The 22,803-nt window shown below is 41.5% G+C and overlaps 1 protein-coding gene across 3 annotated transcripts in view; it reads right to left on the bottom strand.

Moving 5' to 3' along the window:
* LOC108545174 (uncharacterized) overlaps positions 1 to 22,803 on the bottom strand; it is an 85,563-nt gene that overhangs the window by 51,971 nt on the left and 10,789 nt on the right. For all 3 annotated transcript variants that reach the window (XM_017896653.1, XM_017896652.1, XM_017896651.1), the window contains exon 7: positions 17,582 to 22,129. In XM_017896653.1, the coding sequence (XP_017752142.1) occupies positions 17,582 to 22,129 (4,548 nt within the window). The remainder of the gene's footprint in view (positions 1 to 17,581; positions 22,130 to 22,803) is intronic.

The raw sequence follows: 22,803 nt of genomic DNA, 5'->3' as shown, positions 1-22,803 counted from the left end.
TCACGTCAGACACCAGTTAAGGATTCAATGTCGAAGAAAGAGAAGGGGACAGAAACGTCATCTATGATCGAATCAACGAAAGTGCTACGTCCAGAATAACGGTACACGGGGCAAGTGGTGGTGGTAGCACGAAGAGAGAGATAGAGCAGTGCCTCTGCCTCATTCGCGGCTGGACCTCGAAATCCGATAAATGAGTAACGCACGCCAGAGCTTCGGGTTATTCCGGAACGTATCTCGAAGTCTGACTTGGGCTGTTACTCGTTCCAGAGAGATCGATAATCCGGTCGCGAGACAACGACTCTGAGCAACAGTCATTTTGGCCGCGTGCCCAATCGTAACCTTTTCCCGGCCCGATGAATCGAAAATCATCCAGCTGCGACGATCGTGTTCGCGAGTTGCTCTGTTTTTCGCGATCCATTAACCCACTCTGCTTCGCGCTGCGAACCAGCCGCCATTTTTCGCCGCCCTTCCCATCTCGCATTTTGCGCGCGACGCGTCTGCTTTTTGTCTAATGAGGAAGCTGCTTAAGAAAATTGCTTTTAATTCTCGAGAATAATTGGTTTTCGCGGGACGTTGAAGCTTGGTTAGAAATTATTCTTGTGTTTCACTGTAACGTGGATTATTGTGAATATACGGAAGAAGTGATTTAGTAACGCAATGTAAATAAAAATAATAATTATTAGTGACTTTTTTCCACTAGTTTCCACTAGTGCCTCGATAATTATTCCCGTAAAGTAGATTGAGATATTATTTTATACAAATGGTTTATACTTATAATTCGCAGACACGTTTAATGATCATTCGGAATTAATGAAACACAAAAATGTTTGCAACTCGGAAACAAACGAAATAGGATAATCAAGTGCATAAACATTTTTCATTATTTTTCTGTAGTGATATTTTTTCCTAAACTTATACCTATATATTTTATTATACGTCGATTTTAATATAATCGATGAATAATTTTATTGAAGGAAATACGAAGTGAGCTAATTTAAAATTCCAGTATTGAACAAGAACAGATTTCGAGTGTCGGAAACGTTAGATATAAAAGACGTCGAAGCGTGGGTTTAAAAATATATCTTGCAATAACACTAATGGAAAAGAAATTAGAATTCGGATGCTTCGAACAGACGTGGAGCAGGTCTGACTTCTTATCTGCTAATTTGTTTAATAAGTTGATTATCCCGAGGTTCGAAACACTGTTTAACATCCAGCGGAATGTACGACTGACATTATAGCTCTTCGAGCGAGGATGCATCACCATATATCTTCCCAAACAAGTTCTTTTAAATTAATTTGTTTTCACTCCTTTCGAATGTGAACGGGGAAATTGGATAAACGAGAAGTATGTCAAGGTAATGATTGATAGAAATGAATTCTTTTAACATTTTTTCTCCATTTCTCAACTTCTCGAAAATATTGGAAATATACGGAACATAGTTGCTGAAGGTGACTATAGTCACTTACTGTCGCGTGCTCGCTGCGTGCTGGAATTGACTATAGTCACTCACTGTCGCGTGCTCACTGCACGCTGGAATTGACTATAGTCACTCAACGTCGAGCGCCCCTTTATGCTAAAAATGACGACATTCAGCCGTCAAAATATCACATTAATCAACGGACGGATTGTTAATTCAATTTCCTATCTTGTTCAATCGGAATTTGATTATTCTGACACATATTTAATTATAATGCATTATATATTAATCTGAATACTTAGGAGTGATAATTTACAAAATTAAAATCTCAGACTGTACCGTATAGCGGTAGCATATTCACAGTTAACAAGAGGTTAGGTTAGGTGCGCGGCTATAAGGTAAGGAGAAGGTACAAGATAACGCTGATTGATGATTTTAGCAGCAATGAAACAATTGTTTCCAACACTGTCCAATGAAAATTATAAGCTGTGTGCTATGTATAATTTACATATGTGTACTATTATATAACACGAGAATAAGAATTTTGAAAAACCCATGTTTTTATATAAATTATATAAATTAATAACTACTATACATACTCATAAAAAGTGCAAAAATCGCAGAATAATTTCAAGAGCAGTGATTATAAATTATAAAAAGAACAAATTAATTAACCAGGAATATTTAGTAACAGAATTAGAATATTCATGAAATTGAAGGAATTAGCATATCAAAATTTCCATGCAAGATACCTTATATCTTCATAAAGGGTGTCCCAAAATTTTCGCAAGTTTTGAATTTTGCGCCAGTTTCACGATAAAGTGTTGCCAACGGAAAAAGAAGACAGCCTGACAGCTGATAGTTCAGGGTTATTAAATATAGTAAAACACGAAAGAACACCGCGTCTTTATTGTTGAAGAATATTTTAAAATTAACGAAGGTATGGTTTTTATCAAAATTAGTTCTTGCATGAATTTTGGAACACTCTTTACATATCAATTCTGTCGATAAATTTCTTTTTACCTCAATTCTATTAATATTTATAAAAAATGAACTATACACCTTAAACCAGTCTAACATACGTCACGTTAAAAATGTACGCCTCTGAAACGACAAGAATTCACAATTTTATTTATAATATTCTATATTATAATATTTAAAAATATTTATCTTTCAATATATATCTTCAATATTCGAAAACATATTTCAATTATATATCAATCAATATTTGAAAACTATGCACAATTTTTAAAAAACTCTAGCTAACCTAACCTAACCTCAACTGCGAATCGTCCTTTCACGGTATAAAAGTACCAAACAAATTAACGCGGGTCTGAAATTAGCGAGAAGTGAAAGAAAATATTAGCCTAATTAATAATGCAGAAAAGGAGCCGTCCATGAAACCTCAAACAATCCCAGCAACACAGCCCGCCATTAAAGCCAGAAAATCGCAATATACATACTGTACTTTCCGGACCAGCAGCTGCCGCAAATCAGCCCAACCTTTCCGCCCATTTTCCTCTGGGTCCACGCTCGCCTGGCGACACTCAGGCACGCATTCAAGACGAAGAAGGTCGAGTTCGTTCGCGTCGTGACGGATTCCAGTGCAGAGTGCGCGATGCGTGGCCACGCGTGTGTCATGAGTCCGTCACACGATTTCTCCGCGCAGTTCCTCGCACTGTCTTTGTCGTCTTCTCTCGTCCGGGACGCACATGTGTTTGTATGCACGGTTAAACACCAACGGCACGGATAACACGGTCGATCGACCGTCAAACAGTTCCGATGAGCTTCGATAGGAAAAGCAGATTCCGTGCTTCCCTTTGTTTCACTTTTCACCTTTCACACACCGTTGGTTGCGCGCGTCGATTCATAGGGAAAATCGCGGGCTTGACTGCAGTGCTATCTGCAGGGTTGGTTGTTAACTACAGGTACTTTGACTACAGGCGGTTTACAGATAGGTAGAAAGAAGAATCTTTGTATACCGTACACGTATATATTATATGTTGTATATATGGTGCATATTGTACAGTATATCTACAGGGTGTCCAAAAAGGTTGGCACCAAATTTGGACTACGTGTTACTGAGGTGAAACAGATAAACTTACGATGAACCGAAAAGGCTTTATTGAAAAGATATATACGTTGTAAAGAAATTTTTTTTTTTATTTTTTCGAGGAATTTTCGAACATTTCTTGTACTTATATTACATAACTTTTATTTATTTAACCTCAGTAACACGTAGTCTAAGTGAAGTCCCAAGCTTTTAGGACACCCTGTATATACATATTGTGTTTGATAATGTTGGTAAAGCAACGTGACGATTAATTGGAAAATATTTTGTGCCAATTCACAAAATATTTTTTTATCGTTAAATTTTGAAAGTACTATTTCTAACTTTAATTTTAATTTTGAATATTATTTCTGTATCACCATAAATAAAGTTAAGGCTAAAAATAACATTCTGTAAATAACGAGGAATAATATATCAAAAGATCCAGGGTAACACGACGACTAAAAAAAATCACTTCAACATCGTAAATCGATTTTCCAGTAGACCCGATGCAATCAGTTTCCCGAACTGTGGAACAAACAACGTTCCTAATCTGCCGACAACAAAGGGATAGGAGACTCTACGAAGAAGCAGTAGGTAAATCTGCTCGAGCTGACGATAACTCGGATAACTTTCGACCGAAGAACAACGATAGATCCTCGAGAGGAATTCCGCTCGCAAAAGTATCCCAATAATTTTCCGCTCGTAAAATATTTCCGGCGTAGGTGACGAGGGTATCGCTACGGGAAATAAGGAAACTCGGGAAGGCGAATAAATCGTCCGAAAGCGTAAGTTTTCTGTTTCCTCTCCAACGTGTTATCAGCTCTGATGCCCCTTTCTTCGCGAACTCGATGTTCGTTATAGAATTACGTAATCGCAACAAAACTAATTCTAAACTTCGTTATAAGTACGGTATCTACGGGTTGAAAGTTAAATATTAATCGCTTCTACTTAAAAACTTACAAGATAATTTTTACTAGCTGAAACTGGCACCCTAGTAACTTTAGTAAAATAAAAAATAAAAAAAAAATAAAGCCAAAAATCAACGTGAAGTACCAACGATTTACGCGAATATCAGTCAACAAAAACAATTATAGGAATCATAATCGACCTTTCAAGAGAGAGTACCAACATTGAGCGTAAAATTAAGTGGCAAAATCTCCAAATAAAATTCACCGAAAATACGAAGTTCGTAAAGCTTCATAACCTATTATAACCTTTACAGTTGTAGCATGACCAGACGCAGGTTATTACTACGCCGCGGAAAAAGTGCGCGCTTTTCGCATTGACAACAGCGCCACTTGTATTATAAAATGTCCACTGGCTATAGACCCGATTCTTTACGCGTTTCCCGCGTAATTCGATCGAGGAATCATGAAAACGCAAAGAGAATACCGTCGCAAGAATAAAATCGAGTTCACCCAACTTCTATTGCCGGAATCAGATATTTTTCGTAGGATCGAAGTCTCGTTCGAAGCATTCTTGGCGAGGTTCGGCGCGAAAGCTGATACTTTCAGCGGACGTGCTCGAAATGCTTGGAATCAATCGAGCGGAATAACGATTCGTCGAAAGACACGCCACGTGTGTACGTGTGCGACGGAACGTAGTGTTCGGGAACGAGGAAACGCTGGTCAAATATTGGCGTTAGATATTGGGTTAATAAATTAGAACGTTTAACGATACTGCGTGAAAGCCCTTGCCTGACTCGGGTTTGTGTTACAAGCGTTTGGAACAGAGAATCGTTTATCCCTTGTTTTTATGTTAAAGAACGTTTTTATCCGTTTTATTTCCACGTCGTGCAGGCCTAGCGTGAACCTGCTATCGACTGTCTCTGTATCAAAGCGCGTTGCGGTTGAATGTTAATGTCCGAGTTTGAGGTTATGTACCGTAAATTGGTTTCGTGCGTCGTTTAATGGTTCGTCATTGATCGTTTACGCATTACACGCCTCTTGCGATAGAACTTTGAACTTTACGTGCATACTTTGTACTAACCAATGTTTACTAATGTTGTTAAAAATAGGTATTCACAAGTTTTGATAGCTTCCATTAATTAGTCGAATTTAAATCTTTTGATTCTTAATTTTCAATTGATCAATGATTTAAACTTTAAAGTTGATCCTGTATATATAAATACCGTGTGATATAAAATGATTATATTAATTTTAGTACAATCAATTTATTGTTCTCCTAAATTGTAAATAGCGAATTTTTCAGTAAACTTGATAAAATAATTAATTGTATATTTATTTATATTTAGATAAACTAATAAATATATTTTATAAATTCAAAATTAACTAAAATAAATAAAAGTAAATGCATTTTACTAATTCAAAATAATTCAACATTAAGTATCTTCTGACTGATTAAGATTGATGTATTTTGTAGAAAATAAAGCCATTTGAATATTTTAAAGGCAAAGTGCAGACATTGTTACTTAAAGCAAATTTCCAATTTTAGTTCCCAACTCGTCCTGTTCTTTTGTAAATAATTTTAGTCAGACTATTTAATTTCACACAGAGTGACATTCTAAGTACTATTATGCTTAAATTTTAACACAAACTATAATAGAAATTTTTTTTCAATTATTAGGATCCATTGAATATTGTTCACATCCATGGAAAATAAACGTCAAATGACGCTTTCTTGCGTGAAAAGAATACGAAATTGCCTTGAGCGTGTACAAGCAACAAATAATAAACAGCAAAGGAACTAGAAAGAAGAAACAGAAGAACAATTGACGGAGGACCTGAAAAGATCTTTTCATTGATTCTGCCATGCGACTATAATTCACCTTACGACAAGAACGCTTTCTAATGGCGCTGCCCGTCCGTGCTGCGCACGCGCACGCGCACGCCGAATCGGAATTAAACATCTCCGTGTATAATAGCTTGCAAATCTTGATCGACTCATCGATCAAAGTCATGCATGCGTCTGCAACGCTTGTTACGCGTGCCAGGGTTCGCTGACCCTTCTCTCTCAGAGATTCAATATAATTTCGCGGAAGAACTTTTTAACCTCTGCGAAGCGTCGCTGCTTTTATTGCGCCACAATCTCCTGGCCACGAATCAGTTTCGGGCGATGGGTTTATTGCGTCGGATTCGTTGTTCCTCGTTGCTACCTAATTTCCGTCCACTTTTCTCATTCTGCCTCGTTATTCTACCCCTCGAAAGTTTTACATTGTCCAATCTCGTATTCCCAAATTGTCAGACGTTACAATATTACTATACAGTGTTTATAACTATATAGTTTCTTATTAAAATTTTGGTTTATCCGGAGACTAAATCAATTGCAATTAATTTTATTTTCTGCAGCTTTTGCATTTGAAAATTTTCAATATTAATTTATTTATGAAAAAATTCCAATTTTAATTTAATATTAGATATTAAATAAAATAAAATAAAATTAAATTAATTACATTCCAAACAAATTGACACTTGATTAAACACTGAAATGCACCTGTGCTAGCAGGTCTAATATTCGAAGAGGCGATCGTCTAGAAACCCTCGATAACGTTGGCAGCGACGGTTGGGAGCAACCTGAAAACTGTAGGTCACTGGCTAGTGACCACATCGGACGCTGCCAGGTAACCCGAAGAAAAGAAAGAAAAAGAATTTTGGCGAATTAAGTGTTCAGGTATCTCGAAAGATTCAGATTCGGAATATATTAAAACTTTCGAATAAGTAAAATATTCTTGAAAATTTAACAATAAATTATTAATGGAATTTCACTTTTTTATCATTTAAATTAACCTTCTTGTCGTTACTAAAAATCCACTTATTTCACAATTAAATCAGACTTCACCGAAAGCAGCTTAGAAGATGCAATTAAAAATGGCGGAAAAATATCATATAAAATGTTGATTCAGCGAATGGAACGCCATCTGTGTTTCTAGAAAACGGAATTCAAACGGTTTAAACGTGTGCTGTAAATGTCGTGTCACGTGTATCGTTAGTGGCTAGTAAACTTCGATGACCTTGTTTGAAGCGCTTCGTTAATGCTCCGTTAATAATCCCGATTTGACAATGCATTTCCGACGGTTGGTAAAACGTTCTACAGTGTACGATTCGTACCGCTTTGCTTCTGCGCGAACGTCAAGTCCTTTGGACCAACACTTTCGTTACGTATATATTTCGGTGCCACGATTATTCACACCACTAACTATCCACACATAACTTTAACTCCGTACGACTGATTAAAACGATCAAATTTTTCACAAATATTTTTGGTTTCTGTCGTGAACAACTTAAAAAAAATTTTAAACAAATTTTTTTCATTCCGTCGCAACACCCCGATAATTCTAGCACACGTAAATTGAAATGATTTATGTTTGTAACAATGTAGTTGAAGGATTTCGCATATTCATGAAACAGAGATTCAAAATTCGCGCGTATATACACATTCGAAGGTCATTCAAACTGCCAGACCCTTGTTGTCGCATAGATTTTTTCGAATAAGTAAACTAAACCTCAAAATCCAAAACATTTCATCCATAAAAAAGATTTCAAAAATGTTTCCATGTATGTACCTCTTCGATAACCTGTCAACATTCATAGGTCGCTGAGAAGCTCTCGTAACGTACGAACAATCTATAGACCGTACCAAAACACTACGATCTTTTCAACGGACAGTATTAAAAAAAAATAGAGGAAAAGTATAGCACAAAAATAACGCGGGCGAAATCCGTTGCAACCCGCGAAAGATTCCGATCGACGCTGGGATCGATTCGAGTGGAGAGAATGGCGCGTGGTGCCGTCCGGAGCGGCATCGGCTGACTGACTGAGTGGCGAGTGCTGTGTGCGGCGGCCGGTCCGATCTCCCCCGTGTGCTCGTTCATTCCGTCCCGTCCTCGTCGTCGTTTCAAGGACCGCTCCAATTCCCGATACCTAATCGCACGCGGCGAGCTGCGTGGGCCTCCTCTACCGGCTTCCCTTTTGTTTACTTCGCGCTAGGTGTCCCGTCTGGGCTTCAATGCCGCCCTGCCTTTCACGGTGAATAAAAGTCCTGATATTTCGATTGTTTACCGGTCTGATGCCGCTGTTGCGGCTATCTCCCTCTTTCTCTCTCGCTCTGGTCGGTAATTGTGCGCGGATGCGATTGTGCTTCGAATAACCAGACAACGGGGTTGTGAGTCGGTGGAGGGGAGAGCTGTGAAGCTGGCTGATGATTGATGGTTTTTATTGTTGCGTGAGCGAGCGAGGGAGGCGCTCATGTCGACTGCGAAGCTGGCGTTGCTACTCTGTCGGGATAATACCTTTCCCGTTGTTTTAGTTTTTTGGAACGCCATATTGGGCATGCCGATTATTGTACGGCTGATGTAATGTTTGTTTTATACATTGCGTATATTGTGATGTATGCCGTGGAATGTTCAATGTAACATCCGTCATTGTAGTATAATAGAATTTATTAATTTAAAATTTTACGTGATAATGATTTTTCAAAGAAGGTGAAAGCTAATATTAAATACGAAGTATTGGGTACACTTATCGTACTGTAGTACTTGGTATCCCACGTTTTGAATAGAGCTATGAGTTTGGGAATTATATTCAACGTAACACCCACAACCGATAAAACGGATGTGAAATCTGGGTATGAAATGTGAATGGGGTGGTACTATGGACTGATTGATATTAATTATCCGCAAAAATCGATTATTTCTTTTTTCTTATCCCCCTCGTTAATTAGATAGAACATGATTTCACAATAATTACTCTTTCGAAATAGTTCAAAGCGAAACTAACCTATACGACGCACTCTTACGGACTGGATAACTCCATGCTTTCGTAAGTCGCTCTCCGAACTTGGTTCTAAACGAGTCACTGTCTACCTGAGACGCATATCGAGTTCGGGAGGATGTCATCGGGCAGTGATACCTTTGGTGTCAAAACGACGGTCTGTTGACCCTACTTCGCCCGAATACCTGTGCGTATTCGACAGGGTACGGCCCTTGTAGTTCAGTGGTGCTTAATGTGCCTACGGTCAATCCTCATGGGATGGTTCCTTAATTGCTTTCTACTCCATGAGGCACAAGCGATGTATCCGACTACAAGGCTTCACTAGGATCCGTCGATTTGTCCCCGGAAGTATCATTGGTTTGGCCGCTTTCGTTCTCGTATAAGCTGTGTCAAGATCGGCAGTAATTCGAGTCGAGATTGCACCGATAGATTGAAGGTACTAAAGTATAGAGTTATCTTGTGTAGGTTAGTTACTCTCTCGAGCAATTTTGAGGTTAGGTTTCAATTACTATTGCTTACTTTTATATTTCCGTATTATGTTTTCTTAGGACCCTCTTTTACAGAAAATTAATAACGTTGCGAAAATATAGTATTGAAATGAATTATAGTATATTATAGTATATAGAATTTAATTTCCTTCTGCGAAAGAAAAACAAGACGATAGTAGTAAATTCAAATATCGGTATGAATATTTAAATGGAAAAATATTTCTCTTACCGCCTCGCCAAAACCGAGATTCAAAATGGGAAACGATTCTCGTTGAACCCACTTTTATTCGTCACAATGGTCAAATTCACCTCCGGGTAGTTTCAAAATAAGTAGCGTTCATTAATACAATCACAAGCGAAGCATTTCTAAGTCAATTAAACTTGCCACTAGGCGGTGCAACCGGAATGTCCGGCCCATAACGCGACCGAGGAAACTTTTCCAACCACACATAATTCACTTCAATACTCATCCGACCGTTCGTGTTTATCTACCGATTGCGATTTCAAATCTCGACAAGACGATCGTCTACGGTCGCGTGCATCGTTGAATGTCTCTTACCTGACACGAGAGGGACCACGTTGATGACGAACATCCATCGTGCTGAATGATAATTCAGAAAATAACCGAGAAACCGCGAAACGGAACAAAAACTCGTTTGCAAATCGAAATAGTCATCGAACGATTTATTCCATAACGGACGGCCTGGATACTGCGGTAATTTTATAGTTTCTCCTAACGGAAGAAGGACTCGTAAAACAGCACTTATGATAAAAACTAAGATAGAATACTTTGCTTGAAAACGCGACCGACATTGATGATTGCCGCTCGCAATCACGTCGATTTTTCTGTCACGGACGCCATGTTGCTTTTCTGGAAACTTTAATGGCGGGTGAATCGTTCACCCTCTGCGCAGCCGCGAGACAACGCTCTCGTGCGGCAGAGACTGAACGAATTAGCGAAACTTTTTATTCTAACGGGTAACGTGCGATGGTAAGCGAGGTTAGTAGACTGTGGGGAAGAGGGCGTGTCAAAGCAGTCGAAGGATTTATTTCAGATCGACGAAAAAGGCACAGGGAGTCATACGCTTCGAACTGTTCGATCTTTTGTGACTAGAATAAAATCTGCTTCGTACTAAAGTGCTTTATCGGGGATATTTTATTCCGCTGCCATGCAAACTGCTTTTGAAATGCACAGAATGGGATTCTGATGACTTCGCAATAAAATAACACTACGAAATAATCTTATGTTTCGATTTATCGAGAATTTCGTGACGGCTGATGCGTCACGTGTTTGTTGTTCGATTCCTGTATGTAATTCGCGGAAGAGTTTTGAGCAATATCGCGTGACGACCTACGGAATCATTGTGAAACATTATACGAATTACAAAACGAGTTCTCTTTTGCAAAATTATTAAAAGAGAGAGAGAGACAAATTCTACACTTCAGTAAAAAAAAACTAACCTCAATTAAAAAATTCTTTTATTTGATCATGTTACTAAAAAACTGTTTATATCTGAAACCATGTTACAGGAAATTCATCACCACGTGACGTTATCGAAGAACATTCTATTCCAAACATTTCATTATTTCAACATTGTTCGTGAGATGTGAAATAAAATTATACACGAATAAACAAGTAAAAAATTCTAAGAAAAATATAATTGGAGGTTAATCCGGGATGACATAAGGGAATGTCACGTGAATAATTTAGATAAATACAGAGAGCATTGTTTCAGATCCCGGGAAGCTGATATTCCAAATAAGTAAGCATGAAAACTATAACGTGTCACGGAAGATAATGTAAAATGAACGAAGAGATTGAGTTGTTGGAGATGTCACCCATTTCAGTTCTCAATGCAAACACAGGCAAGTTGACGTTTACGCAGACATTTACGCTAATCAAATATTCCGTAACGTATCAAGAGGTATCGCTCAAGGTGTTCCTAATACGTTCGTCGAAATAGGGAGGAACTGAAACGTTCGCTACAGGCGGATGGATCGAGAAATCGATCCGCTGAACGTCGACATGAATCCCAGCGATTGATGGATTAAAAAGCCTCATCCCAGTCAGCCATCGATATTTCAAGACGCTCTTAGCCAGCGGAATGATCGATATTCGGCGCGCTATCCATCGAAACGACTGAATTATGCAGCAATCGCATTTGCTGCGTTCATTGAACGTGGAGTGTTTTAACCAATGCAATGAACCAATTAAACTAATGGAAAAATGGTAAGGATGATTAATTTTTTTGTTCTGTCGATACTGAGAATTTTTATTGCGATGGTATTAACTGGTTGAAGTATAGAGACAACATGTGATAATTTTTGGAAAAATATTTTCATAGATGTGCATGCACTACATTACCATTATGATACTGATAATTTGGATTTAATTTCGTCGATAAAAGTCAGAAATAAGAGAATGTTATTGTATAATTAAATTTATAAACGTTTATAACCTATTTTCTTTTCAAAACAGTATTTATGATTTCCAGATGCTTTCCAGGATACGAATATGTTGCAATTACTGGTTGATCATCAGAGTGCAAAGGGTTAAGTGTCCAGTCTTGAATTTTCATTAAGTGCAATACATTAAAAGAGAATGGTTTATAGTTTCTTCTCCTCTTCTAAATTTGCCTGAAAGGATGACGCATACTTTACAATGTTAACGACGGTTACAAATCAAACAATGATTCATACCCTCCCATGTCTTTAAAATTCTAATAAAACACACTGACAAACCTTCTTGAAGGATCAGACAATTAGCCAAACTAAATCAACATCTGTCAACAATCTTTTCCATATTAATATCTGAAACTATCCACCCAAATAAATGCAGTGATGAAGAGCACCATTATTTCACAAAGAAATTCTTGAAAAATTAACAAAGTAAGTGTTTAAAAATCCACTAATTGAAACCAACATAACCTAACCTAACCTTTGCGTTTTATATGTTTTAGGACAAAAACATGGTACGACCTAGAGGAAGATACATGGCTGTAACGTTCACCGATTGCAGTGCTATTGAACTCGTGACAAAGTACAACGTATAACAACGCATCTAACGCGTTTAGCGTCAGCGTTGTGTTCCTGGCGCGACGAGCGGCCACGTTTATGGCATCGTTGCGGCCGCGGTCATCGTCGGTACCTGTGAAATGTCAGCCGTTGTGCGGAGATCGTAAACGCGATTTGGAAAGGTCTCCAGAGGCGGCCGTTCGTCGACGATTACGATATCGTCGAGTAATCTGTCCTTGTTATCGGCTGCGCGTGGATCGGGAACGGATGTAACGCTACGGGGCGCGAAATACGAGTGAGGATTTTTAGAACGCGACAAACGCGTGTTGCTGATGCCAGATTTGCGAGGATCGAGAACAAATCGCGATTAAATAAGAGATATATTCCACTGAATTTATGTTCACCTACTTTTGCTTACGGATATTACTGGTACCTTTATTGAGGTTAGGTTTGCATGTTAATTTTATAGGTTAACGAGATTTTCATTCAACGTATTTCACGTGGATAGTGTTGAATCGAGAACGATCCATTGACCATCTTTAATTAGTAATAATAGTCTATAAGGAATTAAAAATTAAATATTACATGATATGGAATATTTTCTGATTTGTGTTTATGAGCAATTACTCGGTAATGTTATTAAATGAAATATATATATATATATACACAAGATAAATAATTATGATTTCTTATGAAGTTTTCCACTTTTATCTTTATCCTATATGGGTATCCTTATCAGGTTCCTATATTGGACATTCTACCTGCATCATTGTATATACACAGTTATGTCATGGTGCGTAAGGTAATTCCCGTAGCCGGAATAGACTGTATCTCTCTTCTAGCGGAAAGGTAGGAAAATAATGATAGAGGCATTCTTGTACGGTCTAATAAAATGTGCTTTTCTATAGACTCCTTTGTCGGAAGAAATTACATGCTCGCTTCACGACAATCGTGTTCCTATATGCAAATGCCCTTATATCGTAGCTGAAAGCATTAAGATAAATGAAAAAGATAGCGTAATGTATTAGGGTGTTCTAAATAAAAAATATTTTAAAACAAGTTTGATCTATCTTCTATTCATTTTAAGGCTAAGAACTAAGTGTAAGTCAAGTCTAAGAACTAAACGATCCTAATAACCCATTTCTAATAACTCCCACTTATTTTTTCGCGCCGTATGTAGCGCAATACTACTTGCGCGTGCTTGAAAACGAACGATAATAGCGCGGGAAACTCGCATAATCAGTCACTGTTTAATCTCTCGACGTGCAGCATTTACAGGAGGTCGAATTTCCTGATAATTCCTAGACGGTATTCAACTTCAAGCCTCATTGGTCAAATTAATTCGCGCTGAAGGCGTCAATTTTGATTGAATTTACATACATTAAGATTATGTCGCAGCTATACAGTATATGGTTGGTAGAGAAACAATTTTGGCTTTAGAATCATATAATCTTTAATGATCTTGAAATTCATACGTACGTTTAATCTCCTGATGACAATACTTTGATATAATAATAAAATAAAAATTATATCGGCACTGATTCTTTGTCTACGTCAGTGTTTTATCACTGTCCCGTTTGATCTCAATGTGTTTTATTCCCTCTCTTGTCACGTGATGAAATATGGTCCGATTCGTAGACGTGACACTTCCAGCCAATAACGAGAATCCGTGTGACCTATCTTTACGACTGTGTTAGAGAAGGAGGACCTATTACACAGTGGCCAATCAGAACCACATTCCTTCCGACTGTCAACTCGCTAACCGCGCACAGTGCGGATTCGTCCGTCTCTCTCCCCCACTCGCGTGACCTCGCACGAGGCACGTTCGAACCCGTTTTGATAGCAACGAACGAAACCAGGGAACGTGTGCCCCTTCTTCTTCTCCTGTGTCCTCAGAATGCAGCCGGTCCGTCGCTTTAATCCGCCGTGTTTTGGGTGTTCGCCCGACCCACCGAAGGTGAACGCACTTATTAAGAAGTCGCCGGATACCAAGGCAACCGTTCGACCTCTCCCGTCCCTCTAGCGACCGTTATCCAAACTTCTTGCGTGCGTGTGGCGTCGCCTTCGTGTGCGTTCCGCTGTGTCTGCTTTAAATCTTCGACACGACTGGACCCTCTCGTGCTCTCCGATATTTTACGGTTATTTTGTTTGCTTCTTTCTTTCACTTCCCTTTTTTTCCTTTCTTTTACTCTTCTTTTTCTTCTGTTTAGGTTCTCTTGGAGGTAACCGATTTCACGTTTCCACGAGCGGAGGTCTTAATTGGAAGGTTAGAACGCTTTTATGAACACAAAGAGATCGTGTATTTATTTGCACCTATATAGTATACGTATCTATCGAAAAATAATCCGCGGAGAACCTCGTAACGTACGACACAGCGTAATTGGATTTTCGAAGATTATTCTTGAAAATATTTGGAATTGAAAGTATTTAAAAATAGATAGTTCAAAATCGATAGTTTTAAGCTAACATTACGCGGTAAGTAATTGCTTTGTATATAAATAGGATTAGGTTAGGTGTTTCAACAAAGTTTGGATTTTATACCTGACAACTTTCAATCGCTTTACGTCATTTACCGAGAATTTGATGTGTACTTTCTTCGTAATAAGATATAATTAAATTATTTTGTAAATTACTTCAACGCAGATTAATGCCACGCGTCAAAGTCCCGAGAAGAGTCAGCTTAGATTGTAATAAAAATTACTCACAGGAACTCCGGGACGCTGCGTCACTCCATTTACATAAAGCTGCAACAATTTGTATGAAAGGTACCGAGGAAACCATGGCCTGCTAGTGTTTTCTATTTTTCGATTTTTATTTTTAGTGTTGCGATAGCACGATTCATTTCCAATTAAAATAAACGTCTTCTCCACCTTTTGTTACATAACATAAATTTTTCAGCGATAGAATACAATGTTCGAAGTATATCTAATTGTTTTAATTTAAACTGATCGAAGGTACAACCAATAATTTATTCAAGACACGGAAGGGAATCGTCTCTGTCACTTTACGAAGAGCTCTGAGAAAAAAGAAATTGGAATTTTGAGGTTAAATAACATTAAACACAATGTCTTATTGGATCACTCGAGAAACACGATTAGGTTATGTTTACTGCAACGATTCGATACCAAGAGAGGATACAGAAAATACGTTAAGATGGATAAGGATAGAAAAACAGTTGAACTTTACCCCCGTTCACGCTTACATACTAAAAATATTAATTGCATATTAAAAAATAAAAAGAACAGAACGTGTATATACACACTGGTGGAACTTAAAGTTAGTAGAGAATGCCTGCGAACATAACCCCTGCAATTATGGTACTGAAATCGATAACCGATATCGAGTCATAATATATTTATTGTACGTCGCCATTAAAATCGACTCTTATTCTTATACCCTGAAAGCTTACTTCTTATAATTTATCCATCTATTAAAAAGAAGGCCATGTCAGCCTATTAATATTTACTTTTTGTTCCATACTTTTCCTGTCCATCGAACTTTCCTTTTACGCAATAAATAATACGCATATTATTAGACGAAACGCAGAAGTAAATTATTTTATGCGAAAACGCTTTAATATCACTGGCAGTAGAAAACGTGAAATCATCTCCGAAACTGTCCCAAATTATGAACACGACGAGGAAGAAAATGCAACGAGGCGATCAGATGGTTCGAGTAACGTAATCTCTCTAGAATCCACTTAGTAAAATCGCAAAGATTCTTTCTTCACGCACAATGGCTGCTAACGAGAGGCACTCACACACGTATCAGCACGCACACTCATCTGTCAGGCCGTGTTCCAACTCGCACTACTTCAGTTGGTCGAACCGTCGACGCCAGTCGACCTAACCTCGACGAACGAAAGTTTCAATTTCCGCATCGAGTCATCGTGACAGTTCTTTTTCTTTATGCGAATAAATGGTACAATATATCGTTTGAGCTCGAGATAAAGGCGAACAACAGTCCGATGCAAGTTGGAACGCGGTCTTGTTTATCAACTAAGTTATACAAGGTCTGTATTCTTTTGAAACTCGAATCGATGCTTGACTGAACGGCTAGGTGTCGCTGTCCAGCGACGGCTTCGTTTACGTTCGTGCGTTATCGGCCTGGAAGATCGTGCGCTTCGTCGAGCGCGTAAAAAGTATATTTAACTCGTTGAAATCCTTTACTTTATACGCATATCTATATTTTCGCACAATTCTTTTCTTTTTTTTTTTTTTTAAATAACCATCGAAGATCGTAATATACAGAATATTTAAGATCATTATTTAGCGATTACTTCACGACGTGACAAAGGAAAGTATTTTCTTCATTTATCAAGGCCATATCAAGGTCATTCTTTCAACCAACATACCTTTTTATCTTTGATTGACAAGCAAAAACGAATGCGACAGATAACCTTGAAATGACCTCGAGGTAATTAAAAGTTGTGAAACAGAACAGATACCCTGTATAGTATAAATCTTTGGATGAAAAATCGATACGAAGCAATAACCGTTTCACATTCGACGATTCCGACCCACCGGTACGAGAAGTACGAGGTGAGAAAAGAGGCATGTCTGTCGGGCCAGCTGAGAAGGCATCAGGCGTGCTCGAGCGCGACAGGATTGAACCAGTGCTCATGCAGCGACATCTTGTGTTTCGGGTAGCAAAAGAATACGGAAATGCGGTGTGGCAACAAACGCTATACAGGCCACCGTAAAACGCAGGTACATTTGGTAGTGAACGAGTCCATCGAGCATTTTGACCGATGGAGAAGAGAGAGCGAGAAGAATCGAGCGTCCGAAGTCCGAGCGAGAGCCGGTCGAGGCATTGGAACACGGCCAGTCAGTCACTTCCTGAACACACCACCAGATGTCTTGAGGAGCCACTCACCTGCAGCCCTGTTACAAGCCTCCTTGGTCTCGTTCAGCTCCTGCCTGATGCTCGGTCCGTTGCTCGTCGTCGAGGTACTCTGCATGTCCGCGTCGAGCACCTTCAAAACGACGTCTCGATCGCGATTGGCCGCAGCAGTCGTGCTCGTAATCGTTCCGGTGCCGGCGCCACTGTTCAGCAGCCGTGCACCGTTCCTCGACATGTCGAGAACGTCTCCAGGTCGTTCCGCGATTGGCAACCCTCGCCCCGAGTCCGCCATCGAGCTGCGCTGCTGTTCCTGGAGCAAGCAGGCGCTCGACAGCAGGTCCCATTGTCGTAGTTTCTCTCGGTCGAGCTCGAACGCCGTGGCCGCCGGCCCGGACACCTGCTGCGTCGTCTCCGAGATCGAGCGAACCGGGGGAAGGTTGCCTTCCTCTAAAAAATGATCCCTATCCTCGGCGGTGGCTTTCCGGTATGCCTCGTTCTGCGCGTCCCACACGTACCCGCCCGCGTGAATCCGCTCCATCGACAAGCTCTCGTAGGTTAGGTCGTCGACCATGTGGTCCCTGTCTTGCTCCTTGTTGGCTCTGCGTTTCACACGGGGTCTATCCGAGGAATCCTCCAAGCAGTTCTCTCTTCTTAAGATCACGCTGTCATTCACGTAGGTGGCGCCACGAGTCACTTTGTTCCGTCCTTTTGTGTCTGAGCCGGACACAGTGGGTCTTGGGGGACTGTCCAGGTTGTCCAGAGATCTAGCGTTCCTTAGACTGACTCTTCGAAGGCTTTCTCTCCAGAGGGAGTCCTGTTCCCAGGGATCCTCGATGTTGAAGCCGTTCGACGTAGAAACGTTACCGGTCTCCATGTCCGGTGGCGTTTCTTCCATCTGCGTAGGCTGAACAGTCGCTACACGGTTGGTCCTGTTCCTCTGTTCCATCAGATTCTGAAGACCAACGTCGTCCAAGAGACCTTCCAGAGACCTGGACCTTCGATGCGACGTCTGGGTCGCTAGAGTCAGCTCGAAGGTGTCTCGGTTGTTTGACTGGCTGTTCGACTTGTCTCGGAGACCGTGAGGGTACAGGTTCCTGGTACTGATCTCTGCCGAGGATATGTCAGGCAAGGGATCAGTGGACTTCACCCTTCTGAGAGTATCGGCTTCGTAGAAGTTCTTCTTGTCCACGAGATCCACTTTGTTATCACCTAACAGCTGACAGGTCGTCTTCCTGAGTTCTGCGGCTATTCGCCTGGCTTCGTCTATGTCGTCCACTTGGATCTGTCTGGGCATTTGTCTGGAAATGGGATTCACGATACGCCCTATATCGTTCCTCTTGTTCAATGCAGATGCATCGTCTCTTTGATTATTTAATTGAGGTAACCTGGACGTATGACCGATCGGTTTCACCGAATCTGTGTCCACTGCATTTACACTGGCTTGGAGGTCCGAATAGTAATAAGGAGCACCCGATTGTTCGCTCTGAGGACGTGGCTCGGCCGGCAAATATGATTGCGGTGCAGGATTCGCTTTAACCGTGGACGTTGAGGTCGGGTAATGACTGGAATCCTGACTGGACGAGGATCTATGGTTCGATATCATCGAGTACCTAGCAGAATCCTGACTGGCCGACCTGGAGTGACTTTGGAACCTCTGATCGGAATAGGGACTCGTGTTCTGCACCATATTGGTAACCAAACTGTTCCCATGGCTCCCCATGGACATCGAACCGGTAGGAGAATGCATCGAGGACTGTGCACTGGCAGGTCTCTGACAGGCCATGGAAGTAGAGATGGAAGCAGCTCCAGAGGCTAGAGAGTAACTCGAGTCTCTGCTATGCGAAGCTGTCAGCAAATTGTTTTGCGATCCTCTTTGGAGCCTAAGAGTATTGTCTCGCGCGTGATCGTTGTCCGATCGGACTGCAGGAGAGTTCCTCAGCGGAGAAAAGCTTGAGATATTCTCGTAATGAGTGTCTCCGGTGAAGGACTGCGAATGCTGATGAGAAGGAGGAGCGTCGCACACTCTCATGGAGGGTAGGCTACTCGCCGATCCCATTTTATTCGTTGCACCGTATCTCAGAGACTGGTGCAGATTACCGAACCCCAGATTGACCTGCCTCGACAGATCGTGGCAAGTGGTTTTCTGAAGTTTGTCCACTACCATCATGTTCTCGTTAAATCCGTAAATACTATTATAGCTGAGGTCTTTCGCGTACAAGTCTACGTTGAAGGCATCGCGAGCCTGCAGCTCTTCCAGGTACTGATCCAAGTCGATACTGGCTCCATCGAAGCGACTCCCAAGAGACTCCAATTCGTCCAAGCTGTCCAGAACTTCGCACACCTCACTGACAGGTCTCGTTTTCAGTTGTCTATGCCTCGCTTCTTCCTCGGGTGTCCTTAATTCTACCGAATCACTTCCGGACGCACTTTCCAGAGAAATTCGACTGTCCCTGAAGGTAGAACTGATGGTGGCGTCTGAAAACCTCGACGGGGGTCTGTGAGTCTCGATCTGACCCATCGGTTTGTTCCACGATTTCGGGGAGTCTCTATTCGAGCTGTTGTCTTTCATCACTGCTACCTGCGGAGACACCTTCTTAATCTCTAGGGACTCTTGCATGTCCAACGAGTCCAAGTCGTCCAACGGAGGTGGAGAAGTTGGGATCGGTGGAGGAGAAACCAGTTCGCTGTCGGAGGAATCGTGCAGTTCCGCGATCATTGTTCGACTAGCACCCAAGTAATAAGAAGCAGGCCTGAAGGTATCGGACAAACTGAACCTAGGATGCCGTGGAGCGTCGATGGAGTCGAGATCTTTCGAGGATTCGTCATCGGCATCGGAACTGTCAGACTTGAGTGCAGTTAGAATATCAGGAAGATCGGTCCTCGAATGCGTGGAGTCTTCGTGAGATCTTTTCTTTAAGGACATCTTCCCACTGTCCTGGTCATCTTTCTCCGACAACTGACTAACCTCCATGTACACTGGCTCCATTTTGCTATCAGAAACGCAGACAAACTCGTAGTGAGGTGTATCCAAGGTAGAATAATCGCCGGAATCGTGTTTCCCATTCTCTTCCGTGGGTGCTAGAAGAGAATGCGTCATACCATTCTGAGCCATCTCTACGTAAGAGCTCTCTTCGTGTCCCAAATTACCAAACAGGCTCTCCATCATCTTTGGATTAGGTCTATCGTCATTGGGATCCAGTATAGCCTTCCTGGGAGACATGGGAAGGTAGTGTTCCTCTGGACTGACGTTCTCCTGCTTCACTGTGGGACTGATGGTTCCACTTTCTCCGGAGAAACGATCGCCATGAGTTAACAGAGACTCGGTAACGCTTAGTCTAGTACAGCTAGGGTTGGACAAGACGTCTAGGTCCTCTGTAGGAATGGCTTGATCGCTTATACTCTCCTTGGAACACGACCTTTTCTTGCGTCTGAAGGAAACGTCGCCTTTCTTCTTCGTCGTGTCGGTGTACATCTTGTGGTCACTAATGGGTTCAGGTACAACTTGATCCACTTTCATGTCCCTCTCGTTCTGTGCATCCTCGTTCTTATCACGCTGATCCAGGTCGCTTCCTGTGTCGTACAGCAGAGCCTCCGAGTCGCTGAACACCCCGCGGTGTTTCACCTCCTGACGTCTACCGTACTCCTGTCTCTGAACCTGTTGAGACTTCCTCTCGAAATCAGCCAGCAAATCCTTCACGGACTTGTTGCTGTCCGTGGACGCTTGTTTGGCATGTCCATCTTTGATGCATCTGTACTTGGACTCCTGAGAGTCGGAATCACCTAGAGCAAAGTTGCGGATTATCGACGACGTCTTCTTCGAGCAGTCCAGTTTAGAAACATGGGCCTCGGTCGCTTGAAGGGGAGACAGCTTCAATGGTTCCTGCATGGCGAGCACCTCCTTAACCGGACTGGAACAGTCCATGTTCAGCTCGAACGAGCGTATCCTACACTGGACCAAGTTCATAGTTTCCGATTTATCCGGAGACCTGTCCTCCTGCGAGTCTAGCTCTTCCTTAGGCTTAATGTATTGATAAGAGAACTCCTTGATAACCTTACTCTCGTCGATATTAGAATCCCAATCGTCCGTTTCTTTCTTCGTGGTCCACTGGACAGTCTTTTGAGCAGGCCAGGTCTCAGTCGCGTATCCTGTCGAGGAATTCGAGCTCTTCCCACTCTGCTCGGCACCGTAAACCGTGGAAGTCTTCAAGATTCCTGACGGCTTTTTCTTAAACTTATCCTCATCGAAGGAGGACGCATCGTGGTCTTGCTGATCGTTTCTTGGGGTAGACCTTTGCTCGGAGGAATGATACGGTGGGGAATTATCGGTTCTTGACACGGAGGGGAAGCTAACCTCCTCGTACCCGGCGTCTGGGGGTATTCCACCCAGATGGGGCAGGACAGAAGCAGCGGGATTCGTTTGTCGATCGGTCGAGACTCGGAGAGCGTTCTGACTCTGGCGGCCGCTTCCGGGGATGACGTCTTGGAGCGGATTTCCCGACGAACGATTGTCTCCGTGCTGACGGGGGCTCCTTCCAGCATGCGAGGGTCTGCGCGTGCGCTTCCTCCGGACATCTCCCAGCTCTGATTCGTCCGTTACAAAACAAACACACGAGGACGTTCGTTACTCACGAATGTGATTAATGACAACCCAACCCTCTCGATACAGTTCAAGCTTAGGTACCAAGCTGGGATCGATCCTGATCGTTACGGGAATGATTCCGTACTTGACAATGACTTTTGTACATAACGAGGTGTCTCGCCAAGTGATCCATATCGATCAAAGAAAGCGTGTAATGCCGATCTAGGTATAGATGATCCTGCTAAATCAACAACGAACCAATCCCGCAACGATCCATGAACCGATCCGATGTGTTCTCGATCACTCGGCAACAGAGACAGGTATTACGAGCTGGAAGGTAAATGGCGGCCACAGTTGAACGCCTCTACGATAGTGTTAGTGATATAATCCTCGACATGCCATGCTGACCCACATCTTGCAAAGTAGTACGGCACTAGTACGAGTATTAGGTCGTAACGGACGGTTTCGCTAGTTAAATTCCAAAGGTGTTAATCGTTCCCATTCACCAGTCAGCCCAGACCCAACAGCAGCAAAGAGAAGGAGCCCCAACGGAGAGAATGTTTGCAGATTCCGCTCTTTTTTATTTTAAACAAAAATCTTTTTTTTTTCTCTCAGTTTCCTTTCACCTTTCTCAAAGATCCTTGCTATCTACAAACTTGATCTACCCCTCGACGAG

The sequence above is a fragment of the Eufriesea mexicana genome, unplaced genomic scaffold (genome assembly GCF_001483705.2).
Source record: "Eufriesea mexicana isolate 0111107269 unplaced genomic scaffold, ASM148370v2 scaffold320, whole genome shotgun sequence".
Classification (NCBI taxonomy): domain Eukaryota; kingdom Metazoa; phylum Arthropoda; class Insecta; order Hymenoptera; family Apidae; genus Eufriesea; species Eufriesea mexicana.
The sequence above is the reverse complement of the archived record's forward strand: the minus strand, read 5'-3'. Positions and strand labels throughout refer to the sequence as shown.